Genomic DNA, 15,482 nt, shown 5'->3' with positions numbered 1-15,482 from the left:
TCGATATTTATTGTAGATAAAAGCTGACGTATATAATATTTGGAAGAGGGTAATGCTCCTTGTGAGACACCTAATTCAATATAAAACCGATAAACACTAAAACCCGTCTTTAGAGGTAATAGCAGTCCAGTGGTTTGATGTGACACGTTTTCCCAATTTAGTTGTGAAACAATTAATACAGCTCTTCTTTTTGGCAAAACTCACAACGTTTTAACCGTGTGTTTTGGATCGTACCTGGGTACCAGCATGAGAACCGGAAGAAACTGCTTCTTTATGCGATATCGGCTGAAGTTTAATTTCAAAGGATATTCAGAAACGATAACGGGCGTAATACTTTGTCTAAGAATTTTGAGTAAACAAAAGAAATTATAGTTTCTATAGGCAAAGTATAGGCAACCCTCTTTTGTTGCTTCAGGTACACAGCTTTTACCTAAAGGTCAGTTTTTATAAAAACATCGACACGAATATAGAAAATATATAGTAAACATAGTCTTATAATATGATAGAAGAAATAAGTCAAATGGAGGTATTTTTCGCTTCTTATTTTCGTTTCCGTGACTCACTGAAAAATTGTTTATTTGAGTGCAGGTGATGAACTGTCATATGAAGTGTTCTAAAAGTGGGTCAGAAATCTTTTCACGAAGGCCTAAGAGACGGACGACTATGTACCATAACATTTCAGGTGCAACTTCGTCATTTTAATCATTTTGATTTTATTTGTTCAGTATTAGGACATTTTGCAAACAAAAATAAAAAAGTACAAATTCAAATTTATCACTTAGCTTAGCACTGCTTTGCAAAGTTCCTCTGACAGCTTAACGAGCAATCGATAATGGTTTTAGGAAGCATGACTTTATTCTTACCACGTTATCAAAGGAGCAAGATAACGAGATAGGCAATATACATAATGACATATACGCTTAACAATTGTAATATCATGAATCGCCACATATTACTTTAACCACTCGAACGACTTTCATCTAAATTCATTGATCACTATAATTATTCTTATATTAACATTCCTTTACTTGCTATTTTTCACGTTTTCTATTTTCTCGCGTTCAGCGCTAAAAAAATATAACTTACGTCAACTAGTTATACCTTGAAACGAACACAAATATTATATTGAACAGCAACATGCTTCAACATGCTTGTTTCTCCACTTCAAAACAAAGGAATATGAGACTTATCGTATACCATGATACATGCACCTTCGAAATTCTTTGTTAAGTTTCTAATGTTTTTTTGTTCGCAGGTAAGCTTTATCTATAAATGCCATTTCTATTTTCATTTCATAAATAAAAACGTCAAGTTTCTGATTTACAAGCAAATACTTTTCGAGATCAATTCCGTTTAGTACACCTCCCAGTTGCTGTTTAAACTAAATCGTTCATAATTCCAGTTTTAGCGGCAGCAGCATCGCTACAGCATCGCCGGCTCACTTAGCATTTTCTTGCATGTGAAGTCATTTTCGGTTTTGACGACTTCAGCTGTTTGCAGTTATCAGTTGAAAAATGATGCTGTGATTCAACTGAGCTCAATAACGTTCATTTCACACACAAAAACTCCATCTGTCACAAAGACATATATATATTTTCATTTATTATTTTGCTGCAGTTTTAACGGCACAAACGGCTTGAAGCAGTGTTGAAAATTAAAACCTTCGTATTTCGAACTAATTTTAACAATTACACAAATTGGCCAACACACAATATTGATATTTACGATATAAACATGACGATATACAGTTTTTGTAAGTATTTATTTCTTAAATGCGCAGGTTGCTTCTCAAAGGACAAACACAGATTTTCTGATTTTTTTGCCGCATTTGAAAACTTCCTTTTGTTGCTGAACGGTTTGAAGTTATATACGATTTCAACGTATAAGACAGGACAACGATTGGTACCCATTTTAGCAGATATGATCTCTTAGTAATATTAAGCTTGTATGGATTTTAAGTACTAGCTGAGCAAGACTGCAATTAGAAAAGTTCATCAAAACACAGAGACACATTAGCAAAAATCACAATTTTTGTGTTAAGCATTCCAAGTTGAACCTTTCTAAATTTCACTTCTTCAAGACCTGACCTAATATAATAGGTTAGCTGAGCACTGAAATGGGTAGGTGCTATTGATGACAGCCCACGCAGATTTTGTTTTGGTCACAAAAAATAGATCGAAGGTCCAAAACGCGTATTGGCAACAAAAAGTGAAGTAAAATTTGTACAGTCAATGCAGACGGGCAGTATATTTGTAAAGCGACCGCAGACTACACAAAGAATTAAAGGGACATTCCTGCCTGGGAAGAAAAACAACTTATGCTTTAAAGCCTGTGTGTTGACATACCGGATTTTCGGTGTTATATTTTACGCGGGGCATGTCTAAACAGAAGATAAAGGTTATTTAACAGCCTTCCAGTAACGAAACTTGTGGCGATGCATTTAAATTCGGTCGAGCATAAAATTTCATAATTTCGATGGCATAATTTCGAAAATGGCGAATTTGACTGGGTTTCAAGGCGTATCTGACTAGGGTCCTTTAAGGATATATCTAGGATCTAGAAACATTGGTCTTTTGATGTAATTACACCCGCTTTCAGTGTTATCTGCATAGCGGCTTTCTACCAACATCCATCTTTCGACGTGCTAACGGATCGAAATCAGCCAATCATAGCCCACTAGCATCGACCTGAGCATGTGCATGTGGGCTTATTTGCATGAAATTAACACCGGTATGTATCGGTTTTGATGGGCTTATTGCAAACAGCACGTCAAAAGACGATGTCGAAAGATGAATGTAGAAAGATAGCTATGCACGTAACACTGACAGTGGGTGTAAAAGGTATCAATAATAAAGTACTCTCAAAGTAGAGAAAATTAAAAAAAAGTTGACATATTATTCACGAAGAATAACCTGCTAGCTCAATTTATGTCCACTCTGTTTATATTTCATGCAGTTTGAGCTGTCATTCGATGGTTTTCTGCGGAAATTTTCATTATGCAAAATATAGTAAAGTGTTCACGGTTTTCTGGTTCACTCTATAAAACTTTGAAAATACATGGCATGCAGACCCCATGCATGTAATACTTGTTCTTACCTGTGCAATAGGGAGGAAGATTACAAATTGTTTTGTATTTACCCAGTCTTCATGGCAGCCATAGATATATACATTTCGAACACAGGGGACCACAGGGCCATTTCTCTCTGAATTATTATGGAAAGTTTGGGTGGAAAGATACAGTGTAGTGTAAATTATTCCAATTTCGTCCGTTATAATGATGCTTGGGGTCGAATAACAAAACCACTCTCCGAGCTCCGGCCTGCCGATCAGCCAAAAACGTCACAAAAAGTACTCAGACCTATAGGTGCCTTTCACTTAGTCCTGTGGGACTCGAATCACAAAGGGCCTGGCAGCCATGCTGGTGTACCAATTTGTAGGTTGACCTGCTCCCGACGTATCAAGGCTTCATAGCTCAGTTGGCAGAGCATCGCACCGGTATCGCCGAGATCATGGGTTCAAGTCCCGTTGTAACCTTGAAATGTTTTCAGCCTAAAAAATGCAATTGCTTAAATTGCTTTCACACTGCGAGGATCATTTTATTCCTTTTCATCGTGGATCCGCAGTTGATGTGCCTTTCATATATTCATTAACAACACCTAACAAAAGAAGTTAAAGATTTTCTTGTAAAGGTTCACCAATTTGCCGGCTATGAACCTCAGTAGAATACCACCATGAGGTTGAGGAGAACGCAGGTACATTTGTACCGCTACTGGATATATGAAAAAAAAAAAAAAAAAAAAAAAAGAAAAAAAAAAAAAGCCGGGAAAAAAAAAAAAAGCGGGCCGAAAAAAAAAGGGGGTATTTTTTTACCGAACTTCACGAAATCTCTTAAAGTGGCATGAATTTACACAGGGTATTTATTTTAAGAATTTAAATAACTTAATGGCTAAGGGATAGGCCAAGAACCATCTGGGTTGAAGAACCAGAAAAAAAAGAGATCTTTATTGACATGTAATTTTTGTAAGGTGCAACGGGCAAGCGGCTAGTGCGTCAGAGTATCGGTACACAGGTTCGGGTTCGAGCACTGGCCACTCCGTTAGTTGCAGACTAATTGAATTAATTGAACAAATGAGTAAATTGATCATATGGAGGAGTAGCAAAGTAGCAATACTTTTGGCGGAAACTGGAGTTAGTTGGCATTGGCTCCATCGCACAAAGAATGGAAACATTTTTTTTAACATTGCCTTTCTGCCAAGGTGATTAAGGACAGCGGTTCCTGAACATAATGCGGCTAGGAAACTTGTCAATCGCAGGGAACTGGTACCCTAGTTATTTTTCAGTTTGCCCGAGCAATTCCCCAACCTCACTTATTCTCGTTGGTAGAGTAACGCACTGTGTCGGTGAAAGTATCTTGTTAATGAACACAACACAATGACCGTAGCTAATGTTCTAGGCCAGGCCGCTAAAAACGAAGCTCCGACACTTACTCCGGCATTAGTTAGCATAAGAAGTATTTCAATTATTTCAACAACATACTTTCGTTTTCTACTTTATTATTCAATGTAACAGCTAAGACAATAATTTCCAATCCCAGCTACAATCATTTCGTCCCTCACTCTGTCAAAGAAACCGAGACAAACTTTTCCTTTAAATTTTTTTATTGCTTTCAACAGCCAGAAAATAATATTCATTTTCAAAGTCTACTACTACCAAATCTACGTTTTGCAAACTTCACCCATAATGCAAACAGCTAGTTGTTATTTTTTTATTTTTCACATTAATTTTTCCTGCTTTCCGTAAAGTTTATACAACAAAACTATTTAACCCCCTTTATATTTCTTTCTTTTAAAATTCAACTTGTTCTACCCTTCTTTCCCATGATACCGTTTTGCTTTCTATTCTTATTTCTAAGTTACACAATTCTTTCGAAAATTGACTCTTAGCGGTACCGGATCTCTATGCCTTGAACAGGCTATCCCTAATTCTACAAGCTTCCAAAAAATAGCTAACCGAAAGGCACTGGTTCTTGATGAACGAAGCCGTTTGTTTCTAAAGAAACTGTCGTTCTGCATCGGCAGGCGAGTGAGACACCCAGCAAGATGTTAACAAGAAAAAAAGTGATAAGGAAAAATCACCGCCGTTTTAAATTTGGAAAGCTGACGTTTGCCTTAAGTCTGTCGCCAATAAAGCGGGCAACGCAAAATGTGACGCTCTTATCACGCTTAATGACTAGCTGAATCAGATCCATGCCCTCAGCCAACACGAATAGAACGAGTTGAACAAAATGTTTAAGCAATTCTATTATCAACGGCTTTGGCAGATTGACATTCTTCAGCCTTTTTGGCTAAGCCTTTTCTTGGTACAGGGCTGCTTTGCATTTATTCATCTCTGTATACAACAGAATACACCTTGCGGTTGTGAAGCGGTTGTACTGGCCTGATATTGTCACACATAAGACCAGGGGAGGCGCCAAATTGAGACTTGAGTTTCCTGAACTTAGCGAGCTGAAGAAACAAGGAGACGAAATATGCGTTAGCTGAATTTTTTTTGTTATACTTATAAATAGAAAGAATCTTCTCGCTATATGTGACAGTCTTAATGGGGTTACTCAATTCTTTGTCAGTTGTTAATCAAAAGTTCAGCTATTATTTGGTTATCAGCTGACTTAATTTAAGAATTTCAGTAAACATGTATCTGTACTTTTCAAGGCAATTAAAAAATCGTTACTGAGCTGTCAATTGCAACTAGATTCCGATATTTGGTTATGCAGCTGTAAGATAAACCTTTTCCCAATTCGTTATCATACATTAATGAAATGCACCAATTTGTAAAGTAAACAAATGAAGATGAGTTGTTTAACAATGACACGAGCATGGGACAAAGAAAAGTCCCCGACGGGAATGGAACCCATGGCCTTCCAGACACCGGTTGGGCGATCTAACCAACTGAGCTACGAGAGACTCGTGGTGAGCTGGGCCATTTACTGGGTTGATATGTGACACGTGTCCTGCATACTGCTAGGATCAGCAATGTCGAAATCATCGAGTGTAGTAAATAGAGCGCCCAATCGGTATCTGGGAGGGCATGGGTTCGATTCCCGTCGGGGACTCAGACTTTTTCTTTGTCCTATGCTCGTGTCATTGTTGAACAACTCATCTTCATTATTAATTTTTATCACCGAGCTTAAAACTTACATTGTACCATCTTTATAACTTACTAGTAAAGCACACTGTATGGGAAAACCGTGACGGCGCTTTAATCAATTTACGAAAATAAAGTCCTCATTTTCTGATCTTAAGTTACTTTTGTAGGCTTCCGTAAAGGTATCTCCATTTTGATTACACATGGGTCACTAGCAAATTAAGTCAAAATATATACGGATTTCCCACACCACGCAAAGGTAATTTCTTAAACATGCTTTTGCAAAGGTGTTTAACATATCATTTGTAACTAACCTGTTTGTTAGAGATCTTTATTTTGTCCTTAAAGACGATCCAGCGTACGGATTCGTAGCAGGGAGGGGTAGTTAGGGAGCCTTGGTAAGTGTAGTAACCAATTTTTTTCGTCTTTTCGTCCTCATCTCCACTACCATCAATATCGTTATCATCGACGTTATTATTACTATCATCATCATCATCGTCTTCATCGTCGTCTTGTTTATTATTGTAGGGCATGAGGTACTTCAGACGAATGCCGTCAGCTTCGGTCACGTTTGCGATGGCACCTGAGATATGGAAATATTTAGCAGTTATAACGCTATTCTCGCAACGGCGCAACGCGTAATGCTGTTTGCACAAATGGCCATGATTCAAAATAAAAACGTTACTCTGGTTTCAAATGTTGAAAATGGTTGTAAAACTTCGTATAACGAATGCCATCAGTTTCGGTCACGTTTGTGATGGCACCTGAGTTATGGAAAGAATTGATGGTCATTACGTTATTAAAATAACAGTGTGAGGTTAGGATTCACGAAGGAAAGTATCAGGGATAAATTTAATTCTTAGCTTGAACAAGGACGTTGGACCCACTTGTTTGAATGTCGTAATCGATTAAATAGGAAAAAATGTACAAAAAGACAAAAATCAACTTAGTGGCTGGACGATTTTAGAAAGGAATATAACAATTCTTGACCGTTAATCCAGTTTTATTATGTTCAAGCATCATAACGCTCTTTGCCCAATATGGATAATTACCTTCATCCGTAACCTTCGATAGCTTCTTTGCAAAATTTCCTAAAATCCTGTTTCCTGGGCAAGTGGCCTAAAAAGAAAATAAAACAAACATGTCAATGTTTTATCAGCATCCTCCCGATTATTTTACCCATGCAGTTGTATTATCAGGTCTTGGCCCAAAATTTCAAACTCACTGGAATTTTATTTTCTATGGCTATATTCTGCAAAAATTATGCAAAAACGTTGGTCGCATTTTTTAAGTCTAGCTAGTCATTCCCTCGGTTGCTAGGATGACTGTAACTCAGTGAAAGCGATGTGTCGTAAGTAGCAGCGAGCAATGGTTAAATGTGCATATGTTGTCATTTGTAGAAATAATCATAATTTAAAAAAAAAAAAAACATTTAAAATAAGCTTGTCTGTCTTCAGGGGATTTGAATAAAGCGCCAAACTGAAAATAACTACAAATTAATAAATTAAATATGAAAGCAAATGAGACGTAAATATTCACCGAAATAAGGATCCCAAGAACTGCCAGTCCGTCTGGTTTGTCCACAGAGTTGCTAAAGGTTTTATACTTCTTGTTATAGAACACTAAATGGAGCTTGGAACAAAGAAAGGAGGGCGAATTAGTAAACTATTAAGAAACTTAAAGAAAACATTTTGGAAAGGGACCCCGCATGAGACTGCTATAAAGGCAAAAGCAATCGTTTCAGGAAACTTTTCTTTCAAGCAAGACTATCAATAAACCAATAGAGTTGTTTAATACCTGAGCTGCATAATGCTCGTCGTTTATGGTGTGTTCTGAGCCACGACTGTTTTCACAGCCAAAGTGGAAATGGAATTGTTGCAGTTTGTATTCGTCGCACTCCAGGGGACCCCCACTGAGTGTAGCGGTTCCTTTTGAGCTGTCAACGTTGAATGCAGGAGCATGGATAGAATTCACAAGCTGGCCAGCTACCAGTCCGCACGGGTTGTCAAAATTTATCTTTAAAGGTGAATAGCTCTTTTTCTTCGCCGTCTTTGTTACAATGTTGATTGGAGATTGGAATTTCCCAGCACACAGTGGATAAATTGAGGACCAGTTTGCAGGACCGGGAGCTACAGAAAACCATCAGAAATGTACATCATTATCATGTATATTTGCGATTTTATTTAAAAAATGTATCTTATACACGTCACTTGTCCTCACGCGGGAAAGTATCCATATATTTTTCAAATGTTATTGTTCAACATAATGTATGTGGCTTTTAGAATTCTTCATAGCTCAGAACACTATTACAAACGTCACTTGAGGTGTGGGATCATAGGCCGTTAAAGGCATGAGTATAATCTAGAGTTTATTTTGTGGTTTAAAAATGTTTAAAATGAAGTTCCATAAATTATATGTGGTATGTCACAGTTTTTTTAGTAAGACTTCTAAGTTCTAATATTGAGAGGCATTCTCGCATGGATGCCAGCAAAGGGACCAGAAGCAGAAAACTACAGAAAAAGAGCTATAAATAGTGGAAAATAAAGAAATATGGGAACAGGACATCAAAGTCTAATTGTTACATTCACATAATCATGGATAAATACCTTGTTGATCAGTAAGCGATGCATAGCCAAAGTCAGAACCTGTACAAAGAAAAAAAAAAAACAATGAAAACCCGAGCTAGCAAATATATTCGTTAGTGATTCCTATATTTGCGCAACGGCAACGTTCAATATTACCTAAAGTTACTGGTAATTAATTTTGACAGAAACAGTGTTAGAGCTCTATTTTTTCCCAAACTTCTCTGACTTCAAATATCACTGGGTGAGTTTTAAATATCATAATATATATGTCTAGTGTTGTAAGGCCCGCGGACGGTTGGTAGGTACCGTTTTTAACTAAATATCGATGTTTTGTTTCTTTTTCTCAGAAAAGCGGCTTTGAATTTATCAGAAAGTATACCGTCTTTTGACTAAGAACCGATATTCACAGCACAAGAGATAAAAGGTTGACGGTTATTGATTATTTAGAAAAATAGCCGAAAATTTTTCAGTGCCTGTCAAGGTAAGAAGGGTTACTGAAGTGTATCTGTAACTTACCCTTCTGGCATACGACGACGCCAATCATAGAAAATAGCCACAGAAAATGCATCGCGTCGGAAGTAGATCTGAAAACGAAAATAGCATAACATTTGCAAAACACGAAAATACATCCAGAGGGTTTTAGATAATTGAAACTGCAATATCGTAAATATATACATCTACTTAAACAATTAAATATAGCCATTTAACGGTCAGGGTTAAATTTTGTTGCTGTATGCTACTTGTGGATTTAGCCGACGAAGCAAAAATATATATTTGAAAATAATTCTTGGTTACAGTTTGCCAAAACTAACACTGAAAATAGATTGAATTACATTTCTGTTAGTTATGCCTTAATATAAAGTTTATTATTACTTCCGACTTTTAGAGGCGGCAAGTTATTTTAAAGAGGTGCCTCTTGATACGGTTTCCTTAACAACAAAACATTTTATCAGTGTTGTCAAGTTTGTCGTCTGTTCTATATATATATGCAAACTCAATAGTCCTTACTTAGGCATTGCGTAAGTTACTTGAAAAAGACGAGAAGAAACCGATTCTTTTTCATGTGTATTTATAGCAATTTAATCATACACAAGGAATGTGTACTGATAAAATAGCAAGAAAAATGTAACTCAACTATTGCTCGTTCCCGGTCTCCCAAAAGAAAATTTGATACTACCATAGGCTTAGCGAGAAACAAAATCCTCGAAAAGTGAAAAAAAAAAAAGCGTTTAGCTGACCGATATTAACGTTCCGTGAAAATGAATATCAGCTTGGCAAGTTTACAGGAAGTCTTGAGAATGACATGCGCGTTTTTTTCAAGGAGATTATACAATCTCCGTTTAGTAAAGTTTCAGTGGTAATATGCCATCTCTTTCAAAAATCGTCAAACATGACAAATCTTTTCGAAATATGCATGCGTAATACACAATTATGCTCGCACCAAATTCAGGAATGAGCATTACATAAACTGGTGATTATTGGCTTGAACCTTCTTATGATGAAATTATAAAGGGGCTTGTAAGGCTTATTTTGGCCCTCCTGTGTACAATTTTGGTTTTCAGTGTTTGCCCCTAATTCTTATATTTCACTTTTGACCTTTATTTAACTTCACTGCTTAATTTAACTTGGTTAAACTTAATTGTCTATAGAGTAAGTTATTACTGTGTTTAGGTCACGTTTGTTAGTCATTTCTGCTTTTTACAGATGCAATTATAATCATTTCAATAGCTTATAATAGTAAACCGCCAAAATGTTCCTTAAGTCGATCGCTTAACTTTGTGCATCTGGTAAACGTGCAACGGTTATTGTGTAGTTTGGCTGAATACGACAGGTCACTAAAACCAACCGGAGAAAGATATTTACGAATCCATAATTGGGGCTATTGTAGCTATAAATTAGAAAAAAAGGTGCCAATCATTCATTTTTCCGTTGCCCCATTTTAAACGCATTAGATTCAAAAGACTTAATTAGCAAAAGCTAGTTTGGAATTTGATTCAAATGTAAAGAAACAATAAACTCTCTTAACGTTTGACATGATATGAACTTGTCTAAAATTGACATTCAGGTTTTCGATTTGTTTTACTGTTATTTTGGTGATGGGCTGGTTGGTTTACCAAGCACATTTAAGGAAGGCTAATCTTTGTGAGCTTGTTTAATTCAGCTTTTTCAATTATTATTAAAAATTTTGTAAATAAAGGGGAAAAGATCGCGAAAGCAGTCAAACACGTACACTGGAAAATAGCTGAAAATGTTACGTAACTGGTAAATAAATATATCTATGATCCTGCTAATTAATAGTGATAAAATAGTAGTGAGAAGATAAAGGTATAATTATCAAAATAATTTCTCATGAGCTGGTTTTCACTCATCAGATAAGAAGAAAAACCTTGTTGCAGTGTACATACTTACTTGAATATCTTTAAGACAGCTCTCCAATTTCGGATCCGTTTTCCTTGGCTATTTTCTATGAAAATGATATCTATTTTCTCAGCAGCGAAATTTAAGTAAATTGGGTTGCTCAGTATCACTTGGATGTCGTCATTAATTATTTTCCCATTGATATTGCGTAAATGACCCCGACTTAGAAACTTAATGGTCCTTACCGTCTCTATGGTCGGTTTCTATAGACAAAAACAAATAATTATATATTATTTGGCGACAGCATTACAATGTTTAAATGGCGTTTTTGTGTTTTATGTTTTTTTTTTTTAATATTTATAAATGATTTGTTATGTTTTTTGAAATGAAACTGAAATCAAAATAAACCTAGAGGAGAAATAAAAATTAATGAGGAAAAACAGATTTTGTTCTTCAAATTCTAATGTAAGAATATTCTGCCAAACATATGGCATGAATAGAATATGATAGCTAACATACACTCTCAGACAATAAATGTCTCTGATTGGTTAGGAGCACACTTCCCGCTCTTTGTACAAAAATAGCTTGTCCACGCTATGCACGTGATCGCGGCGTGCACCCATATCCAAGTCTCCTCTTTTCCCACGTGCTTAATTCTTATATGTTTTTATTTATATTTAGCTAGTATTTAAGTCTATTGTTAAATAATGGCGATTGAAACGAATATAAAAAAAGTTTTTATAATGGTTTCGTGTGTGTAAAACATAAACAAACTAACCTGCACATCGCAAAAAAGTTATGGCTTATCTATCTCCATTTGGACATTTTATTTAAGGCATGTTCTCTTAGGTAGGTTTTTCAGCAATATTAGCTATGATATAGCTCAGTGACATGAAGCTCTTATGAATATCTGCTACCACTAAAACGTTAGCTGAAGGTTGCTTTTGTTTTGTTATTATTTTTGATGTTTTTTCTTCGTTTGCTCTTTTATTCGCAAGTTTTCGGAAACAAAAACACATTTTATTGTAAAGTGTAGAATTAGTAAGTATGAAAGACAAACTCTTCCCTATCATCAATAGTTCTGATATTAAATACTGCTAATAAATAAGAGGTGACGTTAAGAATATTTAAAGCAGTATTCTGCTCTTATGAAGGCACATGACTCAATATGCCACTGATGAACACTGTCAACTGTAGGCGATCTAACATGGTCTGGGTATTATTTTACGTTTTTTGTGTGTGTTTCACGCCGGGTTCCTAACCAGTTGAAAGTTGTTTTGAGTCGACTGGAACAAATAACACATCTCATTGCAAGCATGTGGTGAATACTCTCGTATGTGGTTAATCCGGGTTACAGGTGCAAGAGCCCGGAAGAATCTGCTTATTTACACGATATCGGCTGAAGTTTCAAAGGATATTTAGCCGCAAGTACAGGCGTAATAACTGGCTTGAATTACAAGTAAACAAAAAAGAAATGGGAGATTCTATACATAACGCTCGTACCGTAATTGCATCAGATATACCAAGCTTTAGGGCAAGAATCATCTTCGACAAAAAATAGTAGATCTTGCCTTAAATCAATATGACAAAAGAAATGCGAAAGAAAGCATTTTTCGTTTCTATTTTTTTTTTTTCGTGACTTATTTACTTTTTTTTTTACTTGGGTGCAGTTTATTTATTGTCAGGTGAACTGTTCTGATGAATAGAAATTAAGTGGGGGCAGAAATATTTACGAAAAAAGAGAGAAAAGAGTAGGAGACGAATGACCAGGCTCAAACACCTACACAGTTTGCGTGCAACTTCATTTTCATTTCATCTATATTTTGTTCAGCGTCAATAACTTTTACTAGCAATCAAATTTCAATTTTTCATAGTGGCACAAGAAACTGAAGGAGAAAGAATGCGAAAAAATCAATCATGGAAAAAAAAAACACAGAGAAAAAAGTAGTACTTATCATTTACAAAACAAGAAAAGAGATTCAGAGGGTTTCAGATAATTGAAACTACAATATCAAAAATATACGCATCTACTTGGAAAGTAAATATTGTCACCTAGGGGTCAAGGTTAAACTAACTTGTTGCATGCTATTTGCAGTTTGACCGGTTTGACCACAATCATTGTAGGTTACAGTTTACAAAACTCAAACCGAAAAAAAATTGGATAGACATTTTTTTTTTGCTTTATCAGTTTTGCTTTTAAATAAAAATTATAATAACATCCGACTTTTAGAGTGGGCAAGCAGCTTTTAAAGAGTTGTTCAGATACGTTTTCTTAGCAACAAAAGTTTTATTATTTATAAACGAAGTTTTTTTTTTTTTTAACACAAGTGTTGTCAAGTTTGCCGTCTGTTCTAAATATAAGCAACCTCGATACTCCTTTCGTACGTAGGCATTGCGTAAGTTACTAGAAAAAGATGAGAAGAAACGGATTCTTATTCAAGTGTATTTATAGCAATTTGTTCATAAACGTGAAATATGCACCGAATAAATAGAAAGAGCAACTCGTTTAATAAACTTTTAAGCTTAACGAAACCTCGGTTTGGATCTTCCAGAAGTTTTTTTTTTTTTTTTTTTATTTTTTTAATGAAAGTCTTAAAGAGGAAAGCTGGTGCTATTATAGGCCAAGCGAAAGGAAATACTCTGGTAAGGGAAAAAAGAAAAACGATCAACTGACTAATAATAAAATTCCGTGAAAACAAATATCAGCCTGTCGAGTTTAAAATGAACTTTCAAGAGGACATACATGTAATTTTAAAGAAGATTGTACAATCTAGTGATGTAATTTAGATAAAATGCAGTGAAATTGAATTTCAATTAAGTAAAATTTCAGTAGTAATATTTACCGCTTTCGGACGTCTTTAACGCTGTTCAAATCGAAAACCGTCAAACCTTCCGAAAATTCATTAAATGTCTGGAAATTAGAAGCACGATATGCTTAATATACAATTCTAAATCCGGGCATTTACGTTTCGTAAACCGGTGATTCTTGACTTGACTCTTCTCATAATAAACTTATGAGATGGTCTAGTTATCAGTGCTTATTTTAGCCCTCCAGTAAAAAATGAAGGATTGAAGGTCTGTTCCTGATTCTTAATTTTTACACTTGGTTTAACCTGCTGAGTGTCTATAGAGTCTATTTTTGTGTTTTGGTCATGTACATTAGTCATTTCTAGCTTTCTAGCTATAATCCTATCAATAGCTTATAACAAATGTACTGCCAAAGTATTATTATTATTCCTTAATTCGATCGTTTAACTTTGTACATGTGGTAAACATGTAGCGGTTATTGTGAAGTTTGGCTGGATACGACAGGTTACTGAAACCCACAGGAGAAACGTATTTACGTATTGCTTTTAGATGTTTTGGGGCATTTGTTGCAATAGCTTTGACTAAAGTAAGCGCTAATCGCACATAACTCCGTTACGTCTTAGCTAAAGCTAGTATGGAAGTCGATTCAAATGTAAGGTAAAAATAAACTCTCTAAACTTCAACCTAATTTAAACTTGACAAAAAAGACATTTTTAAGTTTTCAATTTGTTTAACTGCTATTTTGGAGATCTTCTGGTTGGCTAACCAAACAAATTTAAGCGAAGGCTAGTAATCTGTGCGAGTTTGTTTAGCTTTTTCAATAACTATAAAATTTTTGGATAAAGGGCAACTAAAACATTGGCAAATGGCTGAGAATGATACGTAACTGGTAAATAAATATATCTATTCCCCTGCTAATTAAAGAGTAGCAGCGATAAGAGGAAGGTATAATAAGCAAAGCAATTAATCTCATCAGATAAGATACAAAATCGGGCTACTTACTTGAATTTCTCCAAGACTTTTCTCAAACTTCGGATCTGTTTTCCTTAGCTGGTTTTGATGAAAGTAAGTTCTATTTTTCATGCAGCGAGTTTTAAGGAAATTGGGTTGCTCAGTATCAGTTGGAAATTAAAGTCGTCAGTAATTGTCAAATTAATATTGCGTGAATGATCTCTGCTTAGAAACTTAATGGTCCTTACTGTCTCTACTGTCGGTTTCTACAGACGAAAAGATAATATAAATTTAATTTGGCGAGAAATTAAGGTTTTTTAAAGGGCGTTTAGAAATTAGAAATTAAAAATTTTAGAAATCAAACTGAACCTCGAGGAGAAATTAAAGGGGTAAAAGACTGAAAGTTAAAATATCTAAAATTCTGATGGAAGAATATTTTACCAAAACGTGTTCCATGAATAGAATATAGCTAAAATACACTCAGAGGAAATAAAGATTTCTGATTGGTCAGTAGCACACTCCATGCTTTTTTTACAAAACAAGCTGTCCACGCTGTGCACGTGATCACAGCGTGCATGCATTTAAAATCTCTCATCATTCCTGTATGTTTCTAGTAATAATTTGTCAGTATTTTAGTTG

At 35.4% G+C, this 15,482-nt stretch overlaps 1 protein-coding gene across 6 annotated transcripts; it reads right to left on the bottom strand.

The window, feature by feature from the left end:
• Window positions 1-4,536: 4,536 nt before the first annotated feature.
• LOC144636717 (carbonic anhydrase 2-like) lies at window positions 4,537-14,978 on the bottom strand. 6 transcript variants are annotated; one of them, XM_078495911.1, is made up of 9 exons: window positions 14,895-14,930; window positions 11,136-11,190; window positions 9,243-9,310; window positions 8,749-8,786; window positions 7,939-8,274; window positions 7,681-7,773; window positions 7,194-7,260; window positions 6,456-6,724; window positions 4,537-5,504 (listed from the first exon to the last, which is right to left on the bottom strand). In XM_078495911.1, exons 3-9 carry the CDS (start codon window positions 9,292-9,294, stop codon window positions 5,379-5,381), a joined length of 981 nt encoding a protein of 326 aa, XP_078352037.1. In that variant the 5' UTR covers window positions 9,295-9,310; window positions 11,136-11,190; window positions 14,895-14,930; the 3' UTR covers window positions 4,537-5,378. The 6 variants fall into 6 exon arrangements, with proteins under 6 accessions (XP_078352037.1, XP_078352039.1, XP_078352036.1 ...); XM_078495913.1 differs by having other exon boundaries at window positions 7,939-8,270; window positions 8,748-8,786; window positions 14,895-14,927; XM_078495910.1 differs by lacking the exon at window positions 11,136-11,190 and having other exon boundaries at window positions 14,895-14,978.
• Between the last annotated feature and the right edge of the window lie 504 nt (window positions 14,979-15,482).

This window comes from Oculina patagonica, chromosome 13 (genome assembly GCF_052425735.1).
Source record: "Oculina patagonica isolate OP01 chromosome 13, crgOcupat, whole genome shotgun sequence".
Lineage (NCBI taxonomy): Eukaryota > Metazoa > Cnidaria > Anthozoa > Scleractinia > Oculinidae > Oculina > Oculina patagonica.
Note: the sequence above shows the minus strand (reverse complement) of the source record. Positions and strands in the feature narration are given on the sequence as shown.

Bases quoted from the DNA above. Each gene is read 5' to 3' on its own strand.
- LOC144636717 (XM_078495908.1), bottom strand. The intron at 7,774-7,938 runs GTATTAAACAAC...CTTTGTTCCAAG, and splicing joins ACGAGCATTATGCAGCTCAG to CTCCATTTAGTGTTCTATAA. The intron at 6,725-7,193 runs GTAATTATCCAT...TCCATATCTCAG, and splicing joins ATCGAAGGTTACGGATGAAG to GTGCCATCGCAAACGTGACC.